General features: G+C 46.2%; 1 protein-coding gene across 1 annotated transcript in view; it reads left to right on the forward strand.

The window, feature by feature from the left end:
- The first annotated feature begins 2,638 nt into the window (after window positions 1–2,638).
- LOC121544205 (attractin-like) overlaps window positions 2,639–14,074 on the forward strand; it is a 53,237-nt gene continuing 41,801 nt past the window's right edge. The window contains exons 1-2 of the mRNA XM_041854122.1: window positions 2,639–2,703; window positions 3,971–4,049. Coding sequence (XP_041710056.1) covers window positions 2,639–2,703; window positions 3,971–4,049 — 144 coding nt within the window. The remainder of the gene's footprint in view (window positions 2,704–3,970; window positions 4,050–14,074) is intronic.

Consider the following 14,074-nt stretch of genomic DNA (forward strand, 5'->3'; position numbering starts at 1 on the left):
GCGGCAGCTTGTTATTTTTATTGTCCTGAGGTGGAATATATACAACAGTCACGATAACAGCTGAAAACTCTCTCTGGAGGTAGAAGGGTCATCATTTGACCATAAGGTATTCCAAGACGGGTGAACAGTGGGTCGACACTTTCACCGCGCTGGAATTAGCACACCAGTTGGAGTTGATGAAGAGGCAAACCCCCAACCCCTCCCCTCAATTTCCCCGACTCCACTGTTCTGTCCGCCCGGTGAGTGGAGAATCCATCGAGTTGGATAGCCGTGGGGGGTATCTTGTCTGAGAACCATGTTTCTGAAAAGCAAAGAATATTGCAATTTCCGAGAGTCTCGTTGGGAGCAATTCCGCGATTGGCGGTCATCCATCTCATTATCAAGGTACTGTGCATTGGCCAGCAGAATGGAGGGAAGAGGTGGCCGGTTTACCCTTCACCTTCATCTCACCAAGATCCCCCTCTCTCTTGTTTCTGTAACGCCTGAGAATTGGGTTGGAATTACAGAGAGCCCAGGGCAGATGAGTCGAAGTAGAAGCCGGAATTGGAGTAAGTAACTGCTGATCTGATGATGTTCAAGAGTTCTTGTCAGTTTTAAGAAATAAAACGGATACATTATGTGAAAGTAGACTAAAAATAAACGTCAAAATAATCACAAAATGGCAAAGTTGGGTCGGAGCTTGCAGAACGGTGGCCATCCTGGCACCCCAATGGTGGACCCAGCTTCTCCCTGAAACTAGGACAGCAGAATACCTGCCCATCTTCCGAAAACATCAGAAACCCTACCTCTTCAACTAGTATCTTTAATAATCCCACAGCCTTTTGTGAACTAACACTCACACTTCACTTTTTCCCCTCTAGGTCTGACTTTGCTGATAACTACATTATTGAGGAAAAGTGTACTTTACTATGCCTGTGATATGTGGTTGTCCCACCTAGCTATCTTAAGATGAATGCACTAACTGTCAGTCTCTCTGGATAAGAGCGTCTGCTAAATGACTCACTACTGTAAGTCTCTCTGGATAAGAGCGTCTGCTAAATGACTCACTACTGTAAGTCTCTCTGGATAAGAGCGTCTGCTAAATGACTCACTACTGTCAGTCTCTCTGGATAAGAGCGTCTGCTAAATGACTAGCATGTGAATGTAAACTATCTAGTCAGATCAGAACACTGCTAGGCTATCTGGCTACATACCTCCCGGCTGCCTTCCAGTGTTTCGTGGTGGGGGTTTGGGGAGGTAGATGGGGGACCTGGGATATAGATATTCTGGGCTGTGGTTTACCCTGTGGCTGTAGGGGTAGAGGTGGGAGATAGGGCTGTGGTTTACCCTGTGGCTGTAGGGGTAGAGGTGGGAGATAGGGCTGTGGTTTACCCTGTGGCTGTAGGGGTAGAGGTGGGAGATAGGGCTGTGGTTTACCCTGTGGCTGTAGGGGTAGAGGTGGGAGATAGGGCTGTGGTTTACCCAGTGGCTGTAGGGGTAGAGGTGGAAGATAGGGCTGTGGTTTACCCTGTGGCTGTAGGGGTAGAGGTGGGAGATAGGGCTGAGGTTTTACCCTGTGGCTGTAGGGGTAGAGGTGGGAGATAGGGCTGTGGTTTACCCTGTGGCTGTAGGGGTAGAGGTGGGAGATAGGGCTGTGGTTTACCCTGTGGCTGTAGGGGTAGAGGTGGGAGATAGGGCTGTGGTTTACCCTGTGGCTGTAGGGGTAGAGGTGGGAGATAGGGCTGTGGTTTACCCTGTGGCTGTAGGGGTAGAGGTGGGAGATAGGGCTGTGGTTTACCCTGTGGCTGTAGGGGTAGAGGTGGGAGATAGGGCTGTGGTTTACCCTGTGGCTGTAGGGGTAGAGGTGGGAGATAGGGCTGTGGTTTACCCTGTGGCTGTAGGGGTAGAGGTGGGAGATAGGGCTGTGGTTTACCCTGTGGCTGTAGGGGTAGAGGTGGGAGATAGGGCTGTGGTTTACCCTGTGGCTGTAGGGGTAGAGGTGGGAGATAGGGGCTGTGGTTTACCCTGTGGCTGTAGGGGTAGAGGTGGGAGATAGGGCTGTGGTTTACCCTGTGGCTGTAGGGGTAGAGGTGGGAGATAGGGCTGTGGTTTACCCTGTGGCTGTAGGGGTAGAGGTGGGAGATAGGGCTGTGGTTTACCCTGTGGCTGTAGGGGTAGAGGTGGGAGATAGGGCTGTGGTTTACCCTGTGGCTGTAGGGGTAGAGGTGGGAGATAGGGCTGTGGTTTACCCTGTGGCTGTAGGGGTAGAGGTGGGAGATAGGGGCTGTGGTTTACCCTGTGGCTGTAGGGGTAGAGGTGGGAGATAGGGCTGTGGTTTACCCCTGTGGCTGTAGGGGTAGAGGTGGGAGATAGGGCTGTGGTTTACCCTGTGGCTGTAGGGGTAGAGGTGGGAGATAGGGCTGTGGTTTACCCTGTGGCTGTAGGGGTGGTGATAGTGGTAGTAGGGGGAGGTAGAGATGAGGAACCAGCTTAATACACTTTATAATGACAAAAAAACTAATTGAAACGGTTGAAATTATAATAGACCTACATGTGTCCATCTGGCTAACAATCAATGGAATGAAAGCTAGACAGTAATTTTAGCTAATTATGACGGTTAGGAAATATAACCAATTCTCAGAACCTCGCTAAAGAGCGAATGGGCCCCCGGGGAAATGAGTTTGACACCGCTCAGCTAAGACTAGGTGATAGTGGAGGTGGGAGGTAGCGCTCTCGCTGCCCTGTGGCTGTATAGGTTGTTACTGTGTGACATGTCAGAGGCCCTGTGGCCTGAGGAAAGCACCACAGCGCTAGGCTAGTTAGCTACTGTAGCTAGTGGCCTGAGGAGAGTAGCACAGCGCTAAGCTAGTTAGCTACTGCAGCTAGTGGCCTGAGGAGAGTAGCACAGTGCTAATTAGTTAGCTACTGTAGCTAGTGGCCTGAGGAGAGTAGCACAGCGCTAAGCTAGTTAGCTACTGCAGCTAGTGGCCTGAGGAGAGTAGCACAGCGCTAAGCTAGTTAGCTACTGCAGCTAGTGGCCTGAGGAAAGCAGCACAGCGCTAGGCTAGTTAGCTACTGTAGCTAGTGGCCTGAGGAGAGTAGCACAGTGCTAAGCTAGTTAGCTACTGCAGCTAGTGGCCTGAGGAGAGTACCACAGTGCTAATTAGTTATCTACTGTAGCTAGTGGCCTGAGGAGAGTAGCATAGCGCTAAGCTAGTTAGCTACTGTAGCTAGTGGCCTGAGGAGAGTAGCAGAGTGCTAATTAGTTAGCTACTGTAGCTAGTAGCCTGAGTAGAGTAGCAGATTGCTAATTAGTTAGCTACTGTAGCTAGTAGCCTGAGTAGAGTAGCACAGTGCTAGGCTAGTTAGCTACTGTAGCTACAAGACCAGTACAATTAATGGTTTTGACCACAGACCAGTAAAGAGGTCACACCCCTCTGGATAGGGAATGCTGTGTTCTTCTGGAAGAACCTCTGTGGGTATAATGTCATGTTCTCTCTACACACACTGAATTACACACATACACACCATTTTCTTGTTACTTTTTTTATTTTTATTTTATTTGATACTGTAGTTTATTTAGTAAATATTTTCTTAACTCTATTTCTTGAACTGCATTGTTGGTTAAGGGCTTGTAAGTAAGCATTTCACTGTAAGGTCTACACCTGTTGTATTCGGCGCATGTGACAAATACAATTTGATTTGACACACCACGACACACCACAACGACACACCACACCACCACACCACCCACAGTGAATCAGATGAGCTAGTTCAGGTCCCTGAGGAGAGGTTTGAGAACCACTGGTCTAGGGGACATCCTCCTGTTGAGGGGGGCCTACCTACTGACTGACAGGCTCCTCCTCTTCCAGTCACCCCCACGCGGCTTCCTGTATCTAACTCTGCCTCTTCCTGTCTCTAGCTCATTCTCTTCCTGTCCCCTCCCATGAGCTTCCTGTATCTAACTCCTCCACTTCCTGTTTCCTCCCAGCTGCTTCCTGTCCCTCCTCCTGGTTGCGGCAGTCGTCTGGAAGATCAAACAGAGCTGCTGGGCGTCACGGCGACGCGAGGTGAGTGGTTACCACGATTACCGTTTCCAACACCTGGTTCTAACACCTAAGTGGTTTTTTCTGTTATAGTTTCACTTCTCTGAACCAACTTTTGGCCATTTTCCTCATCCTGAGAACCACATCTTTTTGAATGTCGATATTCTCTAACTTGTGACAAATGTGCTTTCGTCACATATTTCACATCTCTACACAGTGTAGACTGGGTTATTCTCAGTGTAGACTGGGTTATTCTCTATACAGTGTAGACTGGGTTATTCTCTATACAGTGTAGACTGGGTTATTCTCTATACAGTGTAGACTGGGTTATTCTCTATACAGTGTAGACTGGGTTATTCTCTATACAGTGTAGACTGGGTTATTCTCTATACCGTGTAGACTGGGTTATTCTCTATACCGTGTAGACTGGGTTATTCTCTATACAGTGTAGACTGGGTTATTCTCTATACAGTGTAGACTGGGTTATTCTCAGTGTAGACTGGGTTATTCTCTATACAGTGTAGACTGGGTTATTCTCTATACAGTGTAGACTGGGTTATTCTCTATACAGTGTAGACTGGGTTATTCTCTATACAGTGTAGACTGGGTTATTCTCTATACAGTGTAGACTGGGTTATTCTCTATACAGTGTAGACTGGGTTATCCAGTGTAGACTGGGTTATTCTCTATACAGTGTAGACTGGGTTATTCTCTATACAGTGTAGACTGGGTTATTCTCTATACAGTGTAGACTGGGTTATTCTCTATACAGTGTAGACTGGGTTATTCTCTATACAGTGTAGACTGGGTTATTCTCTATACAGTGTAGACTGGGTTATTCTCTATACAGTGTAGACTGGGTTATTCTCTATACAGTGTAGACTGGGTTATTCTCTATACAGTGTAGACTGGGTTATTCTCTATACAGTGTAGACTGGGTTATTCTCTTTTCTCTATACAGTGTAGACTGGGTTATTCTCTGTACAGTGTAGACTGGGTTATTCTCTATACAGTGTAGACTGGGTTATTCTCTAACAGTGTAGACTGGGTTATTCTCTATACAGTGTAGACTGGGTTATTCTCAGTGTAGACTGGGTTATTCTCTATACAGTGTAGACTGGGTTATTCTCTATACAGTGTAGACTGGGTTATTCTCTATACAGTGTAGACTGGGTTATTCGCAGTGTAGACTGGGTTATTCTCTTTACAGTGTAGACTGGGTTATTCTCTATACAGTGTAGACTGGGTTATTCTCTATACAGTGTAGACTGGGTTATTCTCTATACAGTGTAGACTGGGTTATTCTCTATACAGTGTAGACTGGGTTATTCTCAGTGTAGACTGGGTTATTCTCTATACAGTGTAGACTGGGTTATTCTCTATACAGTGTAGACTGGGTTATTCTCTATACAGTGTAGACTGGGTTATTCTCTATACAGTGTAGACTGGGTTATTCTCTATACAGTGTAGACTGGGTTATTCTCTATACAGTGTAGACTGGGTTATTCGCAGTGTAGACTGGGTTATTCTCTATAAAGTCGAATACCCACGGTTCCCTGCAGGTGAGGTGCAACAAAATCTGCTTGCGGCTGGAACAATTGTTTTTTTTCAACCTGTGTTTCGGAAACATTATAAATCAAGATAATACACTTTTTAAAAACCAGGAGCACAGCGTTGCAAATTCCTTTCTTTGAGCGGCGAGGCTACCAGCATGCATTGAGAGTGTGTGGAGGCGGGAAATGTTTCTTATTTGTGGTGCTAAAATGTTCTAATTTGTCCAGAGCTTATGTTCCCTCTCCCCACGGGAGAATACAACACGTTGCCAAGTTGACTTTATCTGGATATCCTCGCTCACACACACAGTAGTATTAACGTAGGCCTAACCAGTGAAATAGAAGGAAAGGAAATAGGCTGAAGCATCATGGGAAAGGAGGAGGAGGGAAATCCCCAGTTTGGAAGGACTACAGCGCGGGAGATAGTACATAGCCTATTTGCTTAATTCAGGTTTTCGTTCATTAGAACATATGCAGGCCATATAAAGGGTATACTGGTGCGGCAGGTAACTGTTTGAGTAGCCTACTAAATAAATGGAGACTATTTTTGCAGCCTCTATTCGATTCTGGGTCTAGAGTTTTTTTTTCCTCTGGTTGCACATTTAACATGCTGGTAGAACTGATTTAAGTTTCCCTGCATTAAAGTCCCCGGCCACATTTTTAAGCCTCGAGACAATTGAGACATGGATTGTGTATGTGTGCCATTCAGAGGGTGAATGGGCAAGACAAAATATTTAAGTGCCTTTGAACAGGGTATGTTTTTAGGGACCTAACGTTTGCCAGGAAAACATTCCCCACACCCTTACGCCACCAGCCTGTACCCTTGACACCAGGCAGGATGGGGCCAAATCCTCTGCCATCAGCATGACTCCACTGGAACAGGGATTCGTCGGACCAGGCAATGTTTTTCCAGTCCTCAGTTGTCCAGTGTTGGTGATGGCGTTCCCACTGGAGGGCTTTCTTCTTGTTTTTAGCTGATAGAAGTGGAACCCGGTGTGGTCTTCTGCTGCAATAGCCCATCCGTGACAAGGACCGACGAGTTGTGACTTCTGAGATGCCGTTCTGCACACCACTGTTGTACTGCGCTGTTATTTACCTGTTTGTGACCCACCTCTTAGCTTCCACGATTCTTTCCATTCTCCTTCGACCTCTCATCAACAGGCTGTTTTCACCCACAGGACTGCTGCTGACTGGATGTTTTTTTTTTTTTTGTCGCTTAGGTGACTCGTTTTGCCCATTCAATCAAACAGTAACTGTCTGCCTGCTTTATATAGACATTTACATTTACGTCATTTAGCAGACGCTCTTATCCAGAGCGACTTACAAATTGGTGCATTCACCTTATAGCCAGTGGGACAACCACTTGACAATGTTTTTTTTTTGGTTGGGGGGTAGAATGGATTACTTTATCCTATCCCAGGTATTCCTTAAAGAGGTGGGGTTTCAAGTGTCTCCGGAAGGTGGTGAGTGACTCTGCTGTCCTGGCGTCGTGAGGGAGCTTGTTCCACCATTGGGGTGCCAGAGCAGCGAACAGTTTTGACTGGGCTGAGCGGGAACTGTGCTTCCGCAGAGGTAGGGGGGCCAGCAGGCCAGAGGTGGATGAACGCAATGCCCTCGTTTGGGTGTAGGGACTGATCAGAGCCTGAAGGTACGGAGATGCCGTTCCCCTCACAGCTCCATAGGCAAGCATCATGGTCTTGTAACAGATGCGAGCTTCAACTAGAAGCCAGTGGAGTGTGCGGAGGAGCGGGGTGACGTGAGAGAACTTGGGAAGGTTGAACACCAGACGGGCTGCGGCATTCTGGATGAGTTGTAGGGGTTTAATGGCACAGGCGGGGAGCCCAGCCAACAGCGAGTTGCAGTAATCCAGACGGGAGATGACAAGTGCCTGGATTAGGACCTGTGCCGCTTCCTGTGTAAGGCAGGGTCGTACTCTCAGAATGTTGTAGAGCATGAACCTACAGGATCGGGTCACCGCCTTGATGTTAGCGGAGAACGACAGTGTGTTGTCCAGGGTCACGCCAAGGCTTTTTGCACTCTGGGTGGAGGACACAACGGAGTTGTCAACCGTGATTGCAAGATCATGGAACGGGCAGTCCTTCCCCGGGAGGAAGAACAGCTCCGTCTTGCCGAGGTTCAGCTTGAGGTGGTGATCCTACATTCACACTGATATGTCTGCCAGACATGCAGAGATGCGATTCGCCACCTGGTTATCAGAAGGGGGAAAGGAGAAGATTAATTGTGTGTCGTCTGCGTAACAATGATAGGAGAGACCATGTGAGGATATGACAGAGCCAAGTGACTTGGTGTATAGCGAGAATAGGAGAGGGCCTAGAACTGAGCCCTGGGGGACACCAGTGGTGAGAGCACGTGGTGCGGAGACAGATTCTCGCCACGCCACTTGGTAGGAGCGACCTGTCAGGTAGGACGCAATCCAAAAGTGAGCCGCGCCGGAGATGCCCAACTCGGAGAGGGTGGAGAGGAGGATCTGATGGTTCACAGTATCAAAGGCAGCAGACAGGTCTAGAAGGACAAGAGCAGAGGAGAGAGAGTTAGCTTTAGCAGTGCGGAGAGCCTCCGTGACACAGAGAAGAGCAGTCTCAGTTGAATGACCAGTCCTGAAACCTGACTGGTTTGGATCAAGAAGGTCATTCTGAGAGAGATAGCAAGAGAGTTGGCTAAAGACGGCACGCTCAATAGTTTTGGAAAGAAAAGAAAGAAGGGATACTGGTCTGTAGTTGTTAACATCGGAGGGATCGAGTGTTGGTTTTTTGAGAAGGGGTGCAACTCTCGCTCTCTTGAAGACGGAAGGGACATAGCCAGCGGTCAAGGATGAGTTGATGAGCGAGGTGAGGTTAGGGAGATGGTCTCCGGAAATGGTCTGGAGAAGAGAGGAGGGGATAGGGTCGGCCGGCCGTCACAAGTCGCAAGACTTCATCTGGAGAGAGAGGGGAGAAAGAAGTCAAAGCATAGGGTAGGGCAGTGTGAGCAGGACCAGCGGTGTCATTTGACTTAACAAACGAGGATCGGATGTCGTCAACCTTCTTTGCAAAATGGTTGACGAAGTCATCCACAGAGAGGGAGGAGGGGTGGAGGATTCATCAGGGAGGAGAAGGTGGCAAAGAGCTTCCCAGGGTTAGAGGCAGATGCTTGGAATTTAGAGTGGTAGAAAGTGGCTTTAGCAGCAGAAACAGAGGAAGAAAATGTAGAGAGGAGGGAGTGAAAAGATGCCAGGAAGCCACTTGACTCACTGTCTGTAGGAGCAAACCATTTTCATGCAGCTAGGACCGCATAAATTCTGGAGGGAGACACAAGGACAGAAAAACAATCAGAGAGAGAGAGAGAGAGAGGATCAAAGTGTTCCCTTGTCAGTATTCTCTGTGTCTCTACCTTGTCAGTATTCTCTCTCTACCTCACTGTAGGACTGGAGAGATCATGTTGCTTCCTCTCTTTCTCCCTCTCATCTCATCTCCTTCTCCCTCTCCTCTCCTCTCCTCTCCTCTCTCCTCTCCTCTCCTCTCCTCTCCTCTCCTCTCCTCTCCTCTCCTCTCCTCTCCCTCCCTCTCTCCTCTCCTCCCTCCCCCCCTCCTCTCCTCTCCTCTCCTCTCCTCTCCTCTCCTCTCCTCTCCTCTCTCTTCTCCTCCCTTCTCCTCTCCCTCTCTTCTCTCTCCTCTCCTCTCCCCTCCTCTCCTCTCCGCTCCTCCCCTCTCCTCTCCCTCTCTCTCCCTCCTCTCCTCTCCCTCTCCTCTCCTTTCCTCTCCCTCTCCCCCTCTCCCCCTCTCCTCTCCTCTCCTCTCCCCCTCTCCCCCTCTCCCTCTCCTCTCTCCCCTCCCCCTCTCCTCTCCTCTCCTCTCCTCTCCTCTTCTTCTCCCCTCCTCTCTCCCCCTCTTTCCTCTCCTCTCTCTCCTCTCCTCTCCTCTCCTCTCTCTCCCTCTCCTCTCCTCCCCTCTCCTCTCCTCTCCTCTCCTCTCCTCTCCTCTCCTCTCCTCTCCTCTCCTCTCCTCTCCTCTCCTCTCCTCTCCCTCTCCCTCTATAGTAGTAAGGGGTAATAGTAGTAAAGGGGGCTGAAGAATAACGGAGAGTTCTCTGAAACGGACCCATCAATAAATAAATGGTTTGATGTGGTGCATTGAGATGTGCTGTGTGTGTGTTTCTGTCAATGTTTATACATTGTAGTGTGTGTGTGTGTGTTTCTGTTAGTCCTTGTAGGACGTGTTTAACCAGAAGTCCCCACAATAATATTAAAACAAACAAAACATTTGACCAACTGGGGACATTTTGTTAGTCCCCACAAGGTCAAATACAGTGGCTTGCACTTTTCCTATTGCCTTAAAACCTGGAATTAAAATTGATTTTTTTGTGGGTTTGTATCATTTGATTTACACAACATGCCTACCACTTTGAAGATGCAAAATATTTTTTATTGTGAAACAAAAAAACAACTTGAGCGTGCATAACTATTCACCCTCCCAAAGTCAATACTTTGTAGAGCCACCTTTGGCAGCAATTACAGCTCAAGTTGGATGGATTCCGCTGGTGTACAGCAATCTTTAAGTCATACCACAGATTCTCAATTGGATTGAGGTCTGGGCTTTGACTAGGCCATTCCAAGACATTTAAATGTTTCCCCTTAAACCACTCGAGTGTTGCTTTAGCAGTATGCTTAGGGTCATTGTCCTGCTGGAAGGTGAACCTCCGTCCGAGTCTCAAATCTCTGGAAGACTGAAACATTTTAAATGTCATATTATGACTATATACAGTGTTGTAACAATGTGCAAATAGTTAAAGTACAAATGGGAAAATAAATAAACATAAATATGGGTTGTATTTACAATGGTGTTTGTTCTTCACTGGTTGCCCTTTTCTTGTGGCAACAGGTCACAAATCTTGCTGCTGTGATGGTACACTGGTATTTCACCCAGTAGATAAGGGAGTTGATCAAAATTGGGTTTGTTTTCGAATTCTTTGTGTATCGCTGTAATCTGAGGGAAATATGTGTCTCTAATATGGTCATATATTTGGCAGGTTAGGAAGTGCAGCTCAGTTTCCACCTCATATTGTGGGCAGTGTGCACATAGCCTGTCTTCTCTTGAGAGCCAGGTCTGCTTACGGCGGCCTTTCTCAATAGCAAGGCTATGCTCACTGAGTCTGTCCATAGTCAAAGCTTTCCTTAAGTTTGGGTCAGTCACAGTGGTCAGGTATTCTGCCACTGTGTACTCTCTGTTTAGGGCCAAATAGCATTCTAGTTTGCTCTATTGTTTTGTTAATTCTTTCCAATGTGTCAAGTAATTATATTTTTGTTTTCTCATGATTTGGTTGGGTCTAATTGTGTTGCTGTCCTGGGGCTCTGTGGGGTCTGTTTGTGTTTGTGAACAGAGCCCCAGGACCAGCTTGCTTAGGGGACTCTTCTCCAAGTTCATCTCTCTGTAGGTGATGGCTTTGTTATGGAAGGTTTGGGAATCGCTTCCTTTTAAGTGGTTTAAAACACAAATATACAGTATTTTAGATAAGTATTCAACCCCCTGAGTCGATACATGTTAGAATCACCTTTGGCAGCGATTGCAATTGTGCGTCTTTCTGGGTAAATCTCTACGAGCTTTGCACACCTGAATTGTACAATATTTGCACATTATTCTTTTACAAGTTCTTCAAGCTCTGTCAAATTTGTTGTTGATCATTGCTAGACAGCCATCTTCAAGTCTTGCCATTGATTTTTAAGCCGGTTTAAGTGAAAACTGTAATTAGGCCACTCAGGAACATTTAATGTCGTCTTAGTAAGCAACTCCAGTGTAGATTTGGCCTGTTCTAGGTTATTGTCCTGCTGAAAGGTGAATTCATCTCCCAGTTTCTGGTGGAAAGCAAACTGAACCAGGTTTTCCTCTAGGATTTTCTTGTGCTTAGTTCCATTCCGTTTCTTTTTATCCTAAAAAAAAAACTCCCTAGACCTGCCCATGACAAGCATATCCATAACACCACCATGCTTAAAAATATGAAGAGTGGTGCTCAGTGATGTGTTGTGTTGGATTTGACCCAAACATAAAGCTTTGTATTCATTTATTTGCCACGTTTTGCAGTAATACCTTAGTGACTTATTGCAAACATGATGAATGTTTTGGAAAAAAATGTATTCGGTACAGGCTTCCTTTTCACTCTGTCAATTAGGTTAGTATTGTGGAGTAACTACAATGTTGTTGATCCATCCTCAGTTTTTCTCTTATCACAGCCATTAAACTCTAACAGTTTCCTTCCTCTCCGGCAACTGAGTTATGAAAGACACCTGTATATTTGTAGTGACTGGGTGTATTGATACACCATTCAAAGTATAATTAATAACTTCACCATACTCAAAGGGATATTTAAATGTATGCTTTTTTTTTTCTTACCCTCTTTGCAAGGCATTGGAAAACCTCCCTGGTCTTTGTGATTGAGTCTGTGCTTGAAATTCACGAATTGACTGCGGGACCTTACAGATAATTGTATGTGTTGGGTACAGAGATGGGGTAGTCATTTAAAATCACGTTAAACACTATTATTATTAGCTTACCGATCACTGCACCTGTACACAGCCATTCTGAAATTAGCCCACCCAACTACCTCATCCCCATATTGTTATTTATTTTGCTAATTTGCACCCCAGTATCTCTATTTGCACATCATCTCTTGCACATCTATCACTCCAGTGTTAATACGAAATTGTAACTATTTTGCACTATGGCCTATTTATTGCCTTACCTCCATAACTTACTACATTCGCACACACTGTATATATATTTTCTGTTGTATTTTTAGTCTTTATGTTTTGTTTACCCCATATGTAACTCTGTGTTGTTGTTTTTATCGCACTGCTTTGCTTTATCTTGACCAGGTCGCAGTTGTAAATGAGAACTTGTTCTCAACTGGCTTCTTCCCTGGTTAAATAAAGGTGAAATAAAATAAATAAATAAAAATTATTACACACAGTGAGTCAATGCAACTTATTATGTGACTTGTTAAGCACATTTTTACTCCTGAACTTATTTAGGCTTGCCATAACAAAGGGGTTGAATACTTATTGACTCAAGACATTTCAGCTCTTCAGTTTTTATTAGTTGTAAACATTTCTAAAAACGTTATTCCACTTTGACATTATGGGGTATTGTGTGTAGATCAGTGACACTAAATCTCAATTTAATCTATTTTAAATTCAGGCTGTAACACAACAAAAAGTGGAAAAAGTCAAGGGGTATGAATACTTTCTGAAGGCACTGTATGTTGCTCTATATGCTAGGTAAATTATATACATTCATTTGTTGGTGTCAGCAGAGTAGGCTACCCTGTAATTTGTTGTATTAAAACAGATTCTGCTAATGTCTCCAGTCATATAAAGTGTAGTACAATTGCATGAAATGTGTTTTTCCCGTGCAAAGACAGAACAAACGTATCTGATATAGCCAATGGCCCAGGCCTCTATACGCTCAGCCGTGCATTGAACTGTATTTTTTGCAAACATTGATTGGATAATTTAGGCTAATAATATAACTCAATCTACTCATCACACCAGGTCTGGATGGGTGACAGGTCTGGATGGGTGACAGGTCTGGATGGGTGACAGGTCTGGATGGGTGACAGGTCTGGATGGGTGACAGGTCTGGATGGGTGACAGGTCTGGATGGGTGACAGGTCTGGTGACAGGTCTGGATGGGTGACAGGTCTGGATGGGTGACAGGTCTGGATGGGTGACAGGTCTGGTGACAGGTCTGGATGGGTGACAGGTCTGGATGGGTGACAGGTCTGGATGGGTGACAGGTCTGGATGGATGACAGGTCTGGATGGATGACAGGTCTGTATGGGTGACAGGTCTGGATGGGTGACAGGTCTGGATGGATGACAGGTCTGGATGGGTGACAGGTCTGGATGGGTGACAGGTCTGGATGGGTGTTAGGTCTGGATGGGTGACAGGTCTGTATGGGTGACAGGTCTGGATGGGTGACAGGTCTGGATGGATGACAGGTCTGGATGGGTGACAGGTCTGGATGGGTGACAGGTCTGGATGGGTGACAGGTCTGGTGACAGGTCTGGATGGATGACAGGTCTGGATGGGTGACAGGTCTGGATGGGTGACAGGTCTGGATGGGTGACAGGTCTGGATGGGTGACAGGTCTGGATGGGTGACAGGTCTGGATGGGTGACAGGTCTGGATGGGTGACAGGTCTGGATGGGTGACAGGTCTGGATGGGTGACCGGTCTGGTGACAGGTCGTTGTACACATTTCTGTTCTATTTCAAGTTTGGCAGTGGCCTAAATTTTATTTTGTATTTTTTTGTATTTGACCTTTATTTAACCAGGTAAGCCAGTTGAGAACAAGTTCTCATTTACAACTGCGACCTGGCCAAGATAAAGCAAAGCAGTGTGATAAAAACAACACAGAGTTACATATGGGGTAAAACAAAACATAAAGTCAAAAATACAACAGAAAATATATATACAGTGTGTGCAAATGTAGTAAGTTATGGAGGT

This window comes from Coregonus clupeaformis, chromosome 29 (genome assembly GCF_020615455.1).
Source record: "Coregonus clupeaformis isolate EN_2021a chromosome 29, ASM2061545v1, whole genome shotgun sequence".
NCBI lineage: Eukaryota > Metazoa > Chordata > Actinopteri > Salmoniformes > Salmonidae > Coregonus > Coregonus clupeaformis.